Genomic DNA, 20,180 nt, shown 5'->3' on the forward strand with positions numbered 1-20,180 from the left:
TGTATTCCCTGCAAGAGAGGGAATACAAGCAGGGGGAATGGGATAGGAAGAAGCAGGCTCCTAGCAGAGGAGCCTGATGTGGGGCTCGATCCCAGAACGCCGGGATCACGCCCTGAGCTGAAGGTAGGTGCTTAATGACTGCGCCACCCAGGCGCCCCACTACTGACATTTCTGTTCTATTACCTAAACAGTCAGCAAGTGACATGACATAGACTTCTTTAAATGCTGGAGGCAAAAAGAATAAAAAACAAAAACACCCCAACTCTCCTAACATTCACAGATTGGCTCTGAGCTGGGGACCTCCCCTGATTTTTAGCTAGACCTCTGACAACTCTGCTTTAACTTTCACTACCTCCTCACATGGGGCATACAGATCAGAAAGGAGTACAAGCCCACTCAAGTATTTTCCAAACATGGCTGGCCCTGGGCATACACGTTGCACTCTGGATTTCCAGGTGTATGCAGTGGTCCTTCAAAGCTCCTATTCCCTGAAATGCCTTCCTTCTCAGTCTTCTCCTTTCTAGGTTTTTTTGGTCTGTCTGCTGCTTTTTCCATCTGTGCTCCCTTGGCCCAGTGGCAACAAGTATATGTCTTTAAATTTTCCTGGTAGGTAACACCTGGGTACAACCTCCTAAACCCAATATCCTGGTTGATGATCGACTCATTAGACTGTTGGCTCCTCTTTTGTACTCCTAAAGACTAGAATAATGCCTAACATTCAGTCACTACACAATGAATATAATTATGGCATATAATTATAATGGTTAGGTAATACAAAGAAAGAAACAAAGAAGCATATAACAAAATTAATATCATAATCTCATTTTTCACTTTAGCACTTACGTTCTGGTTGTTTTTCATTGGGTGTTATGGATCGCACAAAATCTTGTGGAGTCATAAACACTTCAGATTCACCAGGTTCATTGATTACTTTCAAGGTGGCAAAATATCGGAAGATTTTGTCTGGTGTAGAATATGCTCGAATCCTATTCTCATACTCCATCACCTAAAATTAGAAATTCAGAGTGTTACTATATTAAGCAAGTCTCATTTTCATTTATTTTCTATCTTGTTTTTGAAGATATTTTATTATATTTTTTATAACTGAATTTTTTTTATATTAGACATAAACTTGAATTTCAAAAACTTATGAACCTTTCCCCTCCAAAATACTATTCATACTCCAGTTGAGGCAATGCTTGTGTAACTTCTGTTCAGAATTTTTTTGCAAATAATTTCCTAATTTCTTAAATCATTGAAAACTACAAAACTGAAAACTGTCATACAAGAATTCAAAAGGTTTCAGTAACAGGGTATAATGACACATATGTGGTAGCCTACAGAATTTTAAATACCAAATTTTTAAAAAGGGATTGATTTTACCATTTTTACTTTGATGCAATTTCTTGAATCCCAAAACAAACAGAATTGGGAATTCATAGGTTTAAATAGCGAATAGCCTTTCAAACATGAAGTACATTAAATATACATTAAAAATACAATTACATATCTTGGAATCTATTAACAAGCCTAAGATTTTTACTTTTCACTATTAGATTAAGGAAACTACTGGAAATATTTTACAAACACCGCATTTAGGAAAAAAAACAGAACTGAAAGAACACAATATTTGAATAGTAACAAAATCAAATATGGCATACATTTTATTAAAAGAGTATAATATTAAGATGCCCATTTTTAAATCTGGCATCCAAGCTGTGATTCTGTGTATGGAACATACAAAACACTGTACCTTCTACATAATATTCTTTTATAAATGTAGGAATGAGAGAAATCTTTTTTACCGGAATACTGACTAGACAGTTATTTTACTGACTGGACCTGAATTTTAGATGTTGAGGCAGGCAAAATAAATAGTATCTTATAAGTAAGTAACTGGTAGGAAATGTGCCAAGGCAATACAATAAAAAATTCTAATAGTTCAATGTCTAAAAGTCATTTGCAAATATTAAGAAAAACTTTATTATTGTTTTTAATTTGCCATATTAACACAGAGCTAACACTGTAACTGCCAGTCCTTGCTAAATGGTCACTTTGAGGTCACTGATAACAGCCATTGTGGTGGTCTAAATTCCACTACCAGTTTACATTAACTATGAAAGGACTGCGAATTTATAACTATACATGACAGGAATCTTCCAATGCTAATTTGCATTAAAATCTGAGTACTGACTTCAGAGATTTTATCAAAATATTTGGCACGTGGCAAACACACTAAGGAGTTTTCACACCCTTAGTGGCCTTAAAACTTCGCTACGAGTCTTAACTCAAAGGCATTTTATATTATATTACAACTACCTGCTGGATAATACTGACTACAGAAGAAATAACTTCCTTTAGGACATCTGTATTCTTGTTCTCCTCAACAACAACAATAAAAATATTCAGTTTGCAACGTTTAGGATATAAGCTATAACTACCGCAAAAGATGTTTTTGTGAACTAAAAAGTTAAGTCAGTCCTATACAGGATAAATATAGAAAGACAATACCTTAAAAGTCAATAATTTTCAGACTCACCAGATTCCTGGGTTGTTACAAGTCCCTAAATTATGTTGCTGAATATTACTTGTTTTAGTTTAAAACAATAGGCCAAGGAAGGTAATAGACTTTTTGCATTCCCAGTATTGTTAAAATTTAATATAGACATACCGAGCAGTATATATATATATTTTTTCATTTAGCAATGTATATTGGGGATCACACCATATTAAATGATATAAAGCTGCCTCCTTTTAAGTGTTTATATCAAAGAAATGCTAACAAACTATTTTATAGAGGGTTTGGAATACAGCATCTGAGATAACAAACACTTAGACACTAAGATATAGAGAAAACTGTAGGATTTTGAAATGGTTAGCCTGAGGGGCGCCTGGGTGGCGCAGCGGTTAAGTGTCTGCCTTCGGCTCAGGGCGTGATCCCCGCGTTGTGGGATTGAGCCCCACATCAGGCTCCTCTGCTATGAGCCTGCTTCTTCCTCTCCCACTCCCCCTGCTTGCATTCCCTCTCTCGCTGGCTGTCTCTATCTCTGTCAAATAAATAAATAAAATCTTTAAAAAAAAAAAACTTAAAAAAAAAAAAAGAAAAGAAATGGTTAGCCTGGCTGGGGAAAAGATTTACTAAAAGAATTATAATAGTTAAACATTCAATCATTTACTTAAAACATTCTTGAACTTCATGATGTTAAGACAATTCTCTTCAATAAAACTGCTGGTCCTGAAACTAGTTCTAGGGTTTAATTTTTGTAGAATGCCTAAGGAAAATCAAGGCTATAATATCTTGAGGCCAAGTGAATGCAAGTGACAGTGAATCCGTTTGGGCCCTGATGTTAGAAATCATACATAGGCTTTGAATGCAGACTGTAGCCAGAACCTGAAAAAGGCAGCAGGCAGAAAGATCTTGTAAATAAATTAGTATCTGGCACACTTTCTCTCAAGAGGTGATTTATGATACCCAATCTGTACCCCAACAGCTGTCCTCTATGTTAGGGACACCCTCTCTTTTCAATCTAGTGAATTACCGGCCATCCATAATAACAATCATCATCTTAAAATTCTATGCAATTCCAAGCTCAATGACACCAGTCTCATTGAATAAAAAGCCAATTATTTTTTGGCAGCAAAATTAAGGAAACTGCCTAATTAAAGGAACAAAAAGAGAATGAAAAAGAATGAAGGGACTTATAAAGTACATCATCAAATGGACCAAAATGTGCACCACTGGGGTTCCAGAAGGAGAAAGAATGAGAGAGAAGAGGCAGAAAACTTATTCAAGGAAAAGATGACTGAAAACATTCCCAACCTGGGGAAAGAAACAGACATGCAGATCCAGGAAGCCCAAAGAGTTCTAAACAAGATGAATCCAAAGCAGCACACACTGAGAAACAATGCAGAGTTTTCCAGGAAAACAAAAGCTGAAGGAGTTCATTAACACTAGGTCAATCTTACAAGAAATAGTAAAGGTAATTCCTGAACCTGAAGTGCCTGGCTGGCTCAGTCAGTAGAGCATGTGGCTCTTGATTTTGGTGTCATGAGTTTGAGCCCCATTGTGGTGTAGAGATTACTTAGATAAACTTATTTAAAAAAAAAAGGTAATTCCTGAACCTAAAACCAAAAGACACCAGTATCAGAAAAACAAATAAAAATGTAAAACTGACTGGTAAAGGTAAATGTGTAATTTCAGAATCTCTAATTTTGTGGGACACCTGGGTGGCTCAGTCGGCTAAGCGTCTGCCTTTGGCTCAGGTCATGATCCCAGGGTCCTGGTATCAAGTCCCACGTGTGGCTCCTTGCTCAGCAGGGAGCCTGCTTCTCCCTCTGCCTACTGTTCCACCTGTTTGTGCACACTCTCTTGCTCTTGCTTGCTCTCTCTGGCAAATAAATAAATAAATCTTTAAAAAAAAAAAAAGAATGCTCTAATTTTGTAATGGTGGTGGGTAAATCACTTCTAACTCTCACATGAAGATTTTTAAAAAGCATTAAAAGAACTACAATAATCTGTAAATGGATAAACAATGTAAAAAGATATAAATTGTGATATTAAAAACAAAATATTGGGGGCAAATAAATGTAGAGCTTTTATATACATTAGAAGTTAAACTGTTAGCAGCTTAAAATACACTGCTATGTTTTATGTAAGCCCCACTGCAATTACAAAGCAAAAATCTATACCAGATACACAAAAGGTGAAAAGAAAAAAATCTAAGCACACTGCTATAGAAAATGATCAAATAACAAAGGAAGAGTACAAGAGAGAAAGAAAAGGATAAAGGAGTTACAAAACACGCAGAAAACAAAATGACAACAGTAAACCCCTATCTGTCAATAATTACTTTAAATGTAATGGATTAAATCCTGCAATCAAGGAAACAGAAGCTCACTTCAGGTTTTGGGACACACAGGCTGAAGCAAAGTTGATGGGAAAAGATATCCCATGAAAGTGGAAGCCAAAGAAAGCAGGAATAACTAGGCTACCAAACAAAATACACTTTAAGCCAAAAACTGTAACAAGAGACAAAGAAGAGAATAATATAATGATACAAGGTCAATTCATAAGGAGAATATAACATTTCTGACTAGTTATGTGCCTAACATGGAGAACCTAAATATATGAAGCAAATGTGAACATAACTGAGGGAAAAATACACAGCAATACAGTAACAGTAAGGGATTTGAATACCCCACTTTGAACAATAGACCATCCAGACAGAAAATAAATGAGGAAACACTGGACTTAAACAAAATGAATTTTGGACTTAGACAAAATGAATTTTAAAAGACATTTACAGAATATTGCAGCAGAATACATATTATTCTCAAGCACACACAGAACATTCTTCAGGAGAGAGCGCATTAGGCCACAAGTCAAAATAAATTTAAGAAGGCTTCATAACGAGCCTATTTTCTGACCATAATGCTATGCAACTAACAAATCAATTACAAGAAGAACACTGGAAAATTCAAAAATGCATGGAGATTAAACAACATGTTCCTGAAAAACCAATGGGTCAACAAAGAAATGAAAAGAAAAATTTAAAAATACCTTGAAACAAAAAAAAAATGGAAACACAACATATCAAACCTTACAGAATGTAGCAAAAAACATTTCTAAGAGAGAAATTCACAGCAGTAAACACCTATATTTAAAAAATAAAGATCTCAAATAAACAACTTACGTAACACTCCAAGGAACTAGAAAAAGAACAAACTAAGCCCGCAGCAAAAGGCAGGTTAACAAAGATGAGAGTGTTAGAAAATGAAATAGGGAATAAAAAGACAATAGAAAAGATCAGTAATAATAAGAGCTAGTTTTTTAAGAGATAAAATAGATGTTTAGCTAGACTCATCAAGAAAGAAAAGGGATATTAACCCCTTATTGAATATATGGTTTTCAAATACTTTTTCATAGGTTGTCTTTTCATTTTGTTGATGGGCTCCTTTGTTGTGCAGGAGCTTTTTAATTTGATATAGTCCCATTTGTTGATTTTTCCTAGTTGCTTGTATTTTTGGTGTCATAACCAAAAAAATCATTACAAGACGAAAGATAAGGAGCTCTTCCTCTTAAGCTCCCTTCTATGAGTTTCCTTCTAAGGAAACTTCTACAAGTTTTATTGTTTTCCTTCTACAAGTTTCATTGTTTTAGGTCTTATGTTAAAGTATTTAATATCGTTAATTCTGGTGAATGCTTTAAATAAGGGTTTGATTTCATTTTCTGGTTGTGGTTATAAAGTTTTCCAACATCATTTATTGAAGAGACTATCATTTGCCCATAGAGTATTTCTGGCTCCTTTGTCAAATATTAATTGACCGTATAGGTGGAGGTTTATTTCTGGGATCTCCACTCTGTGCCATTGGCCTATATGTTCTATTTTTATGACAGAATACAATGTTTTAATATAACTATGTAGTTCGATATCAGGAAGAGGGATACTTCCAGCTTACTTCTAGCTTAGCTCTTTTTTCTCAGGTACTTTTGTAGTTCCATACAAATTTAGGATTTCTTTTTCTGTGCAAAATGTGAATGGAATTTTTATAGGTAGTACATCAAATGTACAGATAGCTTTGGGTAGTATAAACATTTAAATGATGTTTATTGTTCTGATCCATGAACACAGGATATCATTTCATTTGTGTGTCTTCTTATATTTCTTTCATCAAAGACTTGTAGTTTTCACTGTACAGATCTTTCATTACCTTGGTTAAATTTATTCCTATGTATTTTATTGTTCTTGATGCTACTGTGAATGGGATAATTATCTTTATTTCCTTTTCAGATAATTCACTGTTAGTACAGAAACAATCAATTCTGCATGTTGATTTTATATCCTGCAACTTTGAATTTGTTCATCAGTTCCAATAGCTTTTTAATTGAGTCTTTAGAATTATAAGATCATATGATCTCCAGATAATAACGCTTTTCCTTTTTTCTTTCCTATTTGGATGCCTTACATTTCATTGTCTTTCCTAATTGCTCTAGGTGGAACTCCCAGTACTATGTAGTAAAAGCCTGTTTAGAGTGGGCACCCCTGTGGGCCCTCTTCCTCATTACAAAGGAAAAGATTTCAACCTCTCAGTGTTCAGTATGATGTTAGCTGTGGGTTTGTCATATACTGCCTTTCTTAAGTTAAAGTATGTTCCTTCTCTACCCAATTTGTTGAGGGCTTTTATCACAAAAAGATGTTGTATTTTGTCAAATTCAAAGAATTCATACAATAAAAAAAATCTGATTTAAAAATGGGCAGAAGATCTGAATAGATATTTTTCCCAAGAAGACACAGAGATGACCAACAGGTACAAGAAAGGGTGCTGAACATCACTAACAGGAAAATGCAAATCAAAACCAGAATGAGGTATCACCTCACTCCTGTAAGAATAGCTAAAATCTACAACAGGAGAAACAACAAGTGTTGGTGAGGATGTAGAGAAAAAGGAACCTTCATGCACTGTTGGTGGGAATGCAAACTGGTGCAGCCACTATGGAACACGGTATGGAGGTTCCACAAAATATTAATAACGGAATTACCATATGATCCAGTCACATCACTCCTGGGTATTTACCCAAAGAATACAAAAACACTAATTTGAGGAGATATACACCCGTTTAACATTGCAACATTATTTGCAAAAGCCAAAATATGGAAGCAACCCAGGTGTCCATCAATAGACGAATGGATAAAGAAGAGGTAGTATGTGTACGTACACACACACACACACACACACACACACGATGGAATACCACTCAGCCATAAAAAAGAATGACTTTTTGTCATTTGCATTAATATCGATAGATCTAGAGGGTAAAATGCAAATGAAAATCACTTAGAGAAAGACAAACACCATATAATTTCACTCATATGTGGAATTTATGAAATTAAACAAATGAGCAAAGGAAAAAAAAGACAAAAAACCAGACTCTTAGGGCACCTGGGTGGCTCAGTTGGGTAAATGTCTGACTCTTGATCTCAGCTCAAACTCAGGTTCGTGAGTTTAAGCCTGACATTGGGCTCCACATTGGGTGAGGAGTCTACTTAAAAAGAACTAATCAAACAAAAAAAAAAAACCAAACTCTTAAATATAGAGAACTGATCATTAGCAGAGAGGAGTGGGGATGGGGAGATGGGTTAAACAAGTCACAGGATTATTAAGGAGTGCAAGTGTCATGATGAGCACTGGATGATGTATGGAATTGTTGAATCACTATATTGTATACCTGAAATCAATATAACATTGTATGGTAACTAACTGGAATTAAAATAAAAACTTTAAAAGCCAAAAAAAAAAAAAAAAAAAGCAACAACGAAAACAAAAAACCTACAGGAACCAATTCAATTACATGGGCAGAATGACCTAAATAGGTATTTTTCCAAGGAAGACATCCACACGGCCAACGGATACATGAAAAGGTGCTCAACATCACTAATCATCAGGAAAACGCAAATCAAAACCACAAGGAGATTATCACCTCACACCTATTAGATGATTATCATCAAAAAGAGAAGAGATGGGGAGCCTGGGTGGCTCAGCTGGTTGGGCATCTGACTCTTAGTTTCAGCTCAGGTCATGATCTCAGGGTCATGAGATTGAACTCTGCATCAGGCTCCATGCCCAGCAGGGAATGTGCCTGAAGATTTACTCCCTCTGCCCCTCCCCCATGCACCTGTGCACTAGCGTACTCTCTCTCTCAAATAAATAAATTTTTAAAAAAACGTTAAAAAAGAGAGAGCGAGAGAGAGAGGGGGGCATGGGTGGCCCAGTCAGTTAAGGGTCTGCCTTCAGCTCAGGTCATGATCCTGGGGTCCTGGTATTGAGCCCCCTGTCAGCCTCCCTCTCCTCCCCTCTTTCTGCCCCCCCCCACTATGCTCTTTCCCACACTTTCTCTCAAATAAAGAAATAAAATCTTTAACAAAAAAGAGAGAGAGAAAAGATAACAAGTATAGGTGAGGATATGGAGAAATGGGAACATTTTTGCACTGTTGGTGGGAATGTAAATTGGTTTAGCTTCTATGGAAAATAGTATGGAGGTTCCTCAAGACATTAAAAATAGAACTACCACATCATCCAGAAGTTTCACTTTGGATATATAACCAAAGGAAATGAAATCAGTATCTTGAAGAGGTATCTGTACTCCCATGTTCAATGCAGCATTATTTACAATACCCAAGATATGGAAACAACTAATACGTGTCATGGAAACTCTCAGGACTCTGAAGAGCCAAAACAAATTTTGAAAAAGAAGAACAAAGTTGGGAGACCACTACAACCTGATTTTAAAACTTATTATAAAACTACACTCATACCTATGACCCAGCCATTGCACTACTGGGTGTTTACCCCAAAGATACAGATGTAGTAAAGAGAAGGGCCATATGCACCAATGTTCATAGCTGCATTGTCCACAATAGCCAAATCATGGAAGGAGCCGAGATGCCCTTCAACAGATGACTGGATTAAGAAGCTGTGGTCCATATATACAATGGAATATTACTCAGCTATCAGAAAGAACGAATTCTCAACATTTGCTGCAACATGGACGGCACTGGAGGAGATAATGCTAAGTGAAATAAGTCAAGCAGAGAAAGACAATTATCATATGATTTCTCTCATCTATGGAACATAAGAACTAGGATGATCGGTAGGGGAAGAAAGGGATAAAGAAAAGGGGGGTAATCAGAAGGGGGAATGAAACATGAGAGACTATGGACTATGAGAAACAAACTGAAGACTTCAGAGGGGAGGGGGTGGGGGAATGGGATAGACTGGTGATGGGTAGTAAGGAGGGCACGTATTGCATGGTGCACTGGGTGTTATATGCAACTAATGAAGCATCAAACTTTACATCGGAATCTGGGGATGTACTGTATGGTGATTAACATAATATAATAAAAAAAAATAAAAAATAAATAAAAAATAAAACTACACTCATAAAAGAATGTGGACCTGGCAAAAAGACAGACATATAGACCACTGGAATAGAATACAGAGCCAAAAATAAAGCCTCACATATACGGTCAAATGATTTGTGACGAGGGGCCACAACCATTTACTGGAAAAAGGATAGTCTTTTCAAAAAATGGTGCTGGGAAAATTGGTACCGACATGCAAAAAAATGAAGTTGCACCTTTATCTAACTCCAAATTAGAAATTAACTTAAGGGGTGCCTGGGTGGCTTGGTTGCTTAAGCACCCAACTTGTGATTTTGGCTCAGGTCATGATCTCATGGGTTGTAGGACTTAGCCCTGCACCAAGGCTCTGAGCTCAGCATGGAATCTGCTTGTCCCTCTCCCTTCTACTCTACCCCTCCCCACCTTACCCCGGGCTCTCGTGCTCTCTCTCTAAAATAAATAAATCTTAAAAAAAATTAACTTGAAATGGATCAAAGACCAAAATGACAGACATAAAACTATATTAATTATGCAATAAAACATAGGTCGAAAGCTTCACAACATTAGATTTGGCAATGATTTCTTGGATATGACACTAGAGGCATAAGCAACAAAGGAAAAAGAAAAAAAGACAAGTAGACTTCATGAAATTTTTAAAATTTTGTACATCAAAAGATAATGCCTATTGTGGACATTGCTCCTATAAACATTGGGGTGCATATGCCCCTTCGTTTCACTACATCTGTATCTTTGGGGTAAATAACCCCCAATTGCTGGGTCATAGGGTAGATTTATTTTTAACTTTTTGAGGAACCTCCATACTGTTTTCCAAAGTGGCTGTACCAGCTTGCATTCCCACCAACAGTGTTAAGAGGGTTCCCCTTTTTCAACATCCTCACCAGGACATTAGGGGAAGGAAGGGAAAACTGAAGGGGGGTGGAAATCAGAGGGGGAGAAGAACCATGAGAGACTATGGACTCCAGGAAACAATCTGAGGGTTTCAGAGGGGAGGAGGGTGGCTGGAAGGGGTAACCTGGTGATGGGTATTAAGGAGGGCACGTGTTTTAATGAGCACTGGGTGTTATATGCAAATAATGAATCACTGACAACTACATCAAAAACTAATGATGACTAACATAACATAAAAAAAGATAATGTGAACAGAGTAAAAAAGGCAATCCATATAATGAGATGAAATAAGTGCAAATTATGTATCTGATAAGGAGTTAACAGATTACATAGAGAACTCCTAAAGCTCAACAATTAAAGAAAAAACAGAGTTTAAAAATGGGCAAAAGATGTGAACAGACATTTCTCCGAAGAAGATATACAACTAACTACCAGGCACATGCAAAGTTGTTCAACATCACTGATCATTATGGAAATGCAAATGAAAACTACACCGAGATATCATCTCACATCTGTTAGGATGGCTAATACAATAAAGAACATAGCAAGCACTGACAAAGATATGAAAAAATTAGAACCCTTGCTGGTGGGAATGCAAAATGACATATCACTGTGGAAGACAGTATGGTGGTTCCATAGGAAAATTAAAAATAGGATTACCATATGATGTAGCAATTTCACTTCTGGCACATACCCAAAAGAACAGAAAGCAAGATCTTCAATAGATATTTGTTTACCTATGTTCATAGCATTTTTCAAAACAGTTAAAATGTGGAAGCAAACCAAATACCCATCAATGGATGAATGAATGACCAAAATGTGGTATATACATACCCTGGAATATCCCCCAAAGTAAGGAAATTCCAACATATGCCAAAACATGATGAACCTTGAAGACATTACATGAAGTGCAATAAGCCAGTCACCAAAATACCAATACTCTGTGATTCCACTTGTATGAGGTTCTTTTAGCATTCAAAATCATAAGAATGGTGGTTGCCAGGGGCTGGGGGAGGGGGTAGTAGAGAGTTATTGTTTAATGGGTATAGATTTTTAGTTTTATAACAGGAAAAGTTATGGAGATGCGTAGTGAGAAAATGCTGACACCCTACGATAAAATGTACAGTTAAAGATGGTTAACATGGTAAACGTAACATTTTAACTCTTTTATCATTAAAAAAAAAATGGGAAGGAAAAGGAAAGGGGCCCCAAGAGAGCAGGGGAAGGACTACTGAGAAAAAATATAAAAGAACAGTTACAAGATACGAAGTATAGGTTGTGAGGATCCAAGATACATTTAAGAAGAGTTCCAAGAGAAATGGCCATGAAGCAATACTGAAGCAGTGTATGAGAATTTTTCAGAATTAGGACTTGATTTGCCAGAGGGGACAATAAAATTAAAAATTAAAAATAAATCAAAAGAAACAAGATAAAAGAATATCAATATTAGAAGAGAAAAACAAAACACAGAAAACAACCAGGCCATGTATGGCATTAATAAATCAAAAATTAAAGACAATGGCTTACTTTTGAAAAAGAGAAAAAAAATGGGGTTGGGGAAAGTATACAGCAATGTATTTTTTTATATTCATTTTGTTTCTTTAAAAAAAAACTGAAGCAGATATAGTCAAATGTTAAAACTTGACATAAGTAAGTGTTGGATATATGTATGTTCATTATAGTAGTCTCTATTTTTTTCCTCTCTGAATATTTGAAATATTACATAAAAATCAAGAAACATAAAAGAACAAAACCAAAAAGTTTAAGTGAAAAGTGAGGAAGTCAAAGACAGTCTGTAGAGACTGGAGCAGTTTGGTATAGCAGGGAAAGAATGTGAATGGCAAAAAACAAAAACAAAAAACAATATGCTCAAAAATACAATTTATTATTTTATTAAAGATTGAAAAATCTTTAACATGTCAATGTATACTACGTAATAAATGAAAAGACAAAGAGCAACTGAGAAAACCGGACAGAGGAAAAAATAAGTGTTGAAAGAGGTTCTTGGGGAAACAGGATGACATGTGGAATGGTTACTCCTGAATAGGGAAAACAAAGTTCTTCCACTGAAACTTTAGTGAAAGAAGAATTATTTCAGAAATAGATTAGAAAGGTTTTATAGCCATGGGCGTTACATATTAAGTAAATTACAGTGATCAACTTTCATTTTTCTCTGGGAAGTATGATATATGGTCATTGCTGAGCAGAAAATGGAAAGTTCAAAAATAAATGCTTATTTGGGTAATTTTAGCTCTATTTTATAAAATGTAAAACTATAAATGAAACTGCTGGCACAAGATAAATTGGAAATTTACTCAAATTCACTCAGGGCAAAAGATTAAATAACTATCATTGTGGAAACACTGGGATAGTTGACAGTTAACTTATAATCATTTTTGTTCAAATTGACCTCAATCAGAAACGGATCTGAAAAATGAAAAGACATAGTTAACAACTTCATCCAAAAAAACAATCCAAGTTTCTCAAAGGAATTCTTCTTGCAACTATATACCACACACACACACACACACACACACACACACACACACAAAAAAAACACGGAAATAACTCAAATTACCGTGTTGCACTTATTAGCTACATTTTAGCAAGTGAAGGCAATTCCCTGAATTTGAACAATAACATGCAAATGTCTAAAAAATTCAACCTTTTGACTTTTTCAGCACTCCTGTCTGCTGAATTCAAATGCTCAGTATCATAGGCATTCCTATACTGGAACTGAAATTTTTCTGAGGTAGAGCTATGTAACAGCAGGTTGTGTTAAAGATATAAAATGTAGGGGCGCCTGGGTGGCACAGCGGTTAAAGCGTCTGCCTTCGGCTCAGGGCGTGATCCCGGCGTTATGGGATCGAGCCCCACGTCGGGCTCCTCCGCTGTGGGCCTGCTTCTTCCTCTCCCACTCCCCCTGCTTGTGTTCCCTCTCTCACTGGCTGTCTCTATCTCTGTCAAATAAATAAATAAAATCTTTAAAAAAAAAGATATAAAATGTTAAAGTCATTCAACGTTTATACTATCATCAAAATTAATTGAATTTTTGGAAATATTTGTATATTTCCAAAGAGATGTTTTTCTGCCTTTACAACTTGGCATCAAAGACTCAACATATCCAAGAACATTTAGCATCAGAAAGATCTGGAAAGCAGGAATCGACTAAGGTAGCTGCATTAAAAGAGGGAAGAAAATATATGCAAATCCTGATCACCAATCCTAGATCTTTCCACTAGCCCCATTAACTTCACATTCCAAGAGTACATTTGCCTAAAAACACGACAGAAAATAGCAGTGAGGTGAGTATCACTGCAAGGAGAATACGAACCATCCAAAACAAACGATAAAAGAGACTCAACTGCATTATTCTAATTTAGAATTAACAGTTTTGACTAATTTATAAGATTGTTCCATACTTTTCTGTCTCTGAATCCAGAACGTTTCTTCTTTTTCTCTTCTGGATGAGGCTCAAGACAAACATCTGCAGCCTTTTTCTCATGGTTACAAACTTCCCCTTCATCTTTATTCTTCCCTTTATCACCAAGTTCACTCTTTGGGTTGTTTACAGATGGTGGAGATTCTGCAAGTGCCCTGGATATGCAAAAAAAAAAAAAAAAAGAAAAGAAAAAAATCTGCATTAATCAAGAAATAAAGATTTTCAGATAGTTTAGCAGAAGCAACAGCAATGAAATTTATGAAAACTTCTACATGAAGAGGTTCCTCAGAAAGTTAAAAATAGAACTACTGTATGATCCAGGAATCCCACTTCTGCTTATAAATCCAAAAGAATTGAAAGTAGAGTCATGAAGAGATTTTTGCACATTCATGTTAATAGCAACATTATTCATGATAGCTAAAATGTTTGAAGCAACTGAGACGTCCATTGATAGATGAGTGGTTAAAGATAATGTGGTATATACATACAAAAGAATAATATTCAGCCTTAAAAATAAAGGGTATGATACTAAAAGCACAGGCAACAAAAGAAAAAAGAGACAAGCAGGATTACATGAAACTAAAAAGCTTCAGCACAGGGAAAGAAACAATCAAGAAAATGAAAAGGCAACCTATGGAATGGGAGAAAATATTTGCAAACCATATATTAAATAAAAGGCTAATACTCAAAACACAGAAAACTTACAACATTGTAGCAAAAAAACAAATAAACTGATTAAAAAATGGAGCAAAGGAAGTGAACAAACATTTCTCAAAAGATACATCAATAGCCAACATATATACGACAATGTGCTCAACATCAATATCATCACGGAAACGCAAATTAAAACTGCAATGGGATATTACCTTACACCTGGTAGGATGGATACAATTAAAAAAAAAGATAACGTGTTGGTGAGGATGTGGAGAAAAGGGATCTGTGGTACACTGTTGGTGGGATTGTAAATTGATACAGCCACCTTGAAAAACAGGAAGGAAGATCCTCAAAAAAACTAACAATAGAAGTACAATATGATTCAGCAATCCCACTTAGGTTATATATCGAAAGGAACTGAAATCAGGATCTCAAAGCAGAGTCTATATTCCCATGTTCACTGCAGCATTATTCACCATAGCCAAGACATGGAAGCAACCTATATGCCTATCAGTTAACAAGAAGCAACCTAAATGCCTATCAGTCAACAAATAAATAAAATGTGGTACGTGCTTGCGACACACACACACACACACACTGGAATACTATTCAGCATCAAAAAAGGAAGGAAATCTTGCCATTTATAACAATACAGATGAACCTAGAGGGCATTATGCTAAGTGAAATAAGCCAGACACAGAAGAATGTTATACTATACCACTTACATATGAATATAGAACAGTCAGACTCATATAGGCAGAGAGTAGAATGGTGCTTTCCGGGGGCTGGGGGAGGGGGAAATGGGGAAATAATAGTCAAAGGGTACAAATTTTCAGTTACACCAAGTAAATTAGTCCTAGGGATCTACTGAAGAGCACAGTGCCTATAGTTAACAAAACTGTGTTGTATAATTAAAAATTTGCTAAGGGGGTGGGGGGCATCTGGGCTGCTCAGTGGATTAAGTGTCCACTCTTGATTTTGGCCCAGGTAGAGATCTTAGGGTCCTGGGATCGAGCCCTACATCAGGCTCTGTGCTCAGTGCAGAGTTTGCTCGTCCCTCTCCCTCTGCTCCTCCCTACACACACACACTCTCTCTCCCTCCCTCTCTCTCTCTCTCAAATAAATAAATAAAATCTTTTAAAACTTTGCTCAAGAGAATAGACCTTATGTTAAGTGTTTTATCACTAAAACAATCTATAATAATAACAAATGAGAGGGTGGGAGAAAATTTCTAAAAGTGATGGACAGGTTTATCGCATAGATTGCAATGATGGATCACAGGTGTATACTTATCTCTAACTCCTTAATCTGTCTACATTAGTTAAGTATAGCTTTTTGTAAGTCAAATAAATTTTTTTTTAAGTAACTCTGAAAGAAAACTAAAACGGAAAGGAAATCATATCACATGCTACAATATGGATGAAACTTGAGGACATTATGCCAAATGAAATGAGCCAAAAGGACAAACATTCTATGATCCCACTTATATGAGGTATCTAACATAGTCTATTTCACAGGGACAGGAAATAGAATGATGATAACTATGGGCTGCAGGGAGGGGGAACAGAGGTATTTAAGGGAAAAAGAATTTCAGTTTTGCAAGATGAAAAAGTTCTAAAGATCTGTTTGACAACAGCGTGAATATACTTAACACTACTGAACTGTACACTTAAAAATGGTTAGGAGGATAAATTTTGTTATTTTTTTAAACAGAAAAAAATTAATTGAAAGAATGTGGGACCAAAAGAATAAAAAAATTGGTATTCAAATAAAAACATGTACATTAAAAAATTCTACATTAAGACAAAAATCTGATGGCCTTACCAGGTTAATTCAACTATTAATAGCAAGAAAAAACTGAATGTTCAAGAAAAGCCCCTCTAGCTGATTAGAGATTGAAACTGAAATTCTATTCTATGAAGATTTTTCCTAACTTCTTCATCCAAGATAATGACTCTATTCTTTCAAACTGCTACATGATTTAGTGACTAAACCATATCACATAATTTGTTATTTTATATTTCCAGAATCTACCTTGCTCTTTAACTATTAGAGAGAGTCAAATGACTCTGTTCTTTTTACAAACCGCAAACTGTCAAATATCAGCAATGTCATATGGTTCAACATGATAACATCATTAAGAGGCTATCCAGAAGAAAGAAAGAAAGAAAGAATAAAAATTAGGGGTGCCTGGGTGGCTCAGTCATTAAGCATCTGCCTTCGGCTCAGGGTGTGATCCCAGGGTCCTGGGATCGAGCCTGCTTCTTCCTCTCCCACTCCCCCTGCTTGTGTTCCCTCTTTCGCTGGCTGTCTCTCTCTGTCAAAGAAATAAATAAAATCTCAAAAAAAAAAAAAAAAGAAAGAAAGAAAGAAAGAAGAAAGAAAGAAAGAATAAGAATTAGAGTAGAAATATAGAAAATAGAAAATAATAGAACAGATCAATGAAACCAGAAGCTGGTTCTTTGAGATCAACAAAACTGATAAACCTTTAGCTAGACTTATCAAAAAGAGAGAGAGAGAGAGAGAACTCAAAGAAACAGAATCATAAATGAAAGAGGAGAAATAACAACTGACATCAGGGAAATACAAAGGATTATAAGAGAATACTATGAAAAATTATGCGCCAACAAAATGGATAACCTAGAAGAAATGGATAAATTCCTAGAAACCTATCACCTCCTAAAACTGAATCAGGATTAAATAGAAAACTTGAACAGACCAACTACCAGCAATGAAATTGAACCAGTAATCAAAAGACTCCCAACGAACAAAAGTCCAGGACCAGATGGCTTCACAGGTGAATTCTATCAAACATTTAGAGAAGAGTTAGAACCTACTGTCCTCAAAATATTCCAAAAATATAAGAGGAAGGAAAGCTTCCAAATACATTTTGAGGCCAGCATTACCATGATACGAAAACCAGATAAAGACACTACAAAAATAGAGAACTACAGGACACTATCTCAATGAACATAGACACAAAAATCCTCAACAAAATATTAACAAACTGAATCCAACAATACATTAAAAAACTCATTCACCATGATCAAGTGTGATTTATTCCTGGTATGCAAGGATAGTTTAGCATTTGCAAATCTATCAACGTGATACATCACATCAACAACAGGATAAAAACCATATAACCATTACAATAGATGCAGAAAAAGCACTTGACAAATTACAACATCAATTCATGATAAAAACCCTAAACAAGGGAACATTTCTCTAAAGCCATATATAAAAAACCCATAGCTACCGTCATACTCAATAGTAAAATACTGAGAGCTTTTCCCCTAAGATTAGGAACAAGACAAGGATTCGACTCTCACCATTTTTATTCAACATAGTACTAGAAAGCCTAGCTACAAGCAATCACACAAATAAAAGGAATCCAAAGTGGTAATGAAGAAATAAAACTTTCATTATTTGCAGATGACAATATACTACATATGGAAAAGTCTAGCCGAAAAACTTCTAGAGCTGACAAATGAGTTACAGTAAGGTTGCAGGATATACAATCAACATACAGAAAGCTGTTGCATTTCTATACATCAGTAATAAAGCAGCAGAAAAAGAAATTAAGAAAACAATCCCATTTACCATTGCACCAAACATAATAAAATACCTAGGAATAAACTTAACCAAGAGGGGAAAGATCTATACTCTGCAAAGTATAAAACAATGATGAAAGAAACTGAGCACGAAACAAACAAATGGAAAGATATTCCATGTTCATGGATGGGGAGAAAGAATATTTTTAAAACATCCATATTCCCAGGACAATCTACAGATTTAATGTAATCCCTATCAAAATACCAACAGCATTTTTCACAGAACTAGAACAAATTAAATCCAAAATCTGCATGCAAACACAAAACACCCCAAATAGCCATCTGATCTTAAAAAAGAAGAGAATTGGAGGTATCATAATACCAGATTTCAAGATACCCAGGGGCACATGAGTGGCTCAGTAAGGTAAGCATTCAACTCTTTTTTTTTTTCTTTTTTTTTTTTTTTTTACCATCCAACTGTCAATCTCAGCTTAGGTCTTGATCTCACGGTCATGAGTTCAAGCCCCCTGTTGGGCTCCAAGGGGTAAAAAAGATATACTACATAGCTGTAGTAAGCAAAACAGTATGGTACTGACACAAAAACAGACATATAGATCAACAAAGAGCCCAAAAATAAACCCATAATTATATGGTCAATTAATTTACAACAAAGGAAGAAAGAATATGCGATGGGAAAAAGACAATCTTTTCAACAAATGGTGTTGGGAAAACTAGACAGCTCCATGCAAAAAAATGAAACCAAAGCACTTACATTACACACAAAAATAAGCTCTAAATGGATCAGACACCTAAATGTGAGACCTGGCACCATAAAAACCCTAGAAGAGAACACAGGCAATAATTTCTTTGACATAGGCTGTAGCAACATTTTTCTAGATGTGTCTCCTGAGACAAGGGAAATAAAAGCAAAAAAACCCCCCAACAAAACAAAAACAAAAAACCCCAAAAACCCCAGTAGCCACTCACACAGTATTAAAATAAAAAGTTTCTGCACAGCAAAGGAAGCAATCAACAAAACAAAAAGACAATCTACTGAATGGGAGAAGATATTTGCGAATGATATATCTAATAAGGGGTTAGTATCCAAAATATAAAAGAACTTATAAAACTCAACACCCAAAACACAAATAATCCAATTAAAAAATTGCCAGAAGATATGATCAGACATTTCTCCAAAGAAGACATCCAGATAACCAAGAGTAACATGAAAAGATGCTCAACATCACTAATCATCAGGGAAATGAAAATCAAAAGCACAATGAGGTATCACCTCACACCTCTCAGAATGGTTAAAATCAAAAACACAAAAAAACAACTCATGTTGGTAAGGATGTGGAAAAAAAGAACCCTCATGCACTGCTGAGAATGCAGACTGGTGCAGTCACTGTGGAAAAGAGTTGCTCAAAAAGTTAAAACTAGCATTAGCATATGATCCAGTAAACCTATTACTGGGTATTTACACAAAGAATATGAAAATACTAATTAAAATGATAGATGCACCCCTATGTTTATTGCAGCATCATTTGCAATAGCCAAAATATGGAAGAAACCCAAATGCCCATCACTAGATGAATTAATAAGGAAGATGTGATACACACACACACATACACACACACACACACAATGGAATATTCCTCAGCAATACGAAAGAATGAAATCTTGCCATCTGCAACAATATGGATCGATCTAGAGAGTATAAAGGGT

The 20,180-nt window shown here is 35.6% G+C and overlaps 1 protein-coding gene across 2 annotated transcripts in view; it reads right to left on the reverse strand.

The window, feature by feature from the left end:
• The window catches only part of MICU1 (mitochondrial calcium uptake 1), a 249,274-nt gene that overhangs the window by 162,560 nt on the left and 66,534 nt on the right, over positions 1–20,180 (reverse strand). For both annotated transcript variants that reach the window (XM_034662666.1, XM_034662665.1), the window contains exons 3-4: positions 14,231–14,405; positions 844–1,006 (exon numbers count right to left, since the gene is read on the reverse strand). In XM_034662666.1, the coding sequence (XP_034518557.1) occupies positions 844–1,006; positions 14,231–14,405 (338 nt within the window). The remainder of the gene's footprint in view (positions 1–843; positions 1,007–14,230; positions 14,406–20,180) is intronic.

Source organism: Ailuropoda melanoleuca, chromosome 6 (assembly GCF_002007445.2).
Source record: "Ailuropoda melanoleuca isolate Jingjing chromosome 6, ASM200744v2, whole genome shotgun sequence".
Taxonomy (NCBI): Eukaryota; Metazoa; Chordata; class Mammalia; order Carnivora; family Ursidae; genus Ailuropoda; species Ailuropoda melanoleuca.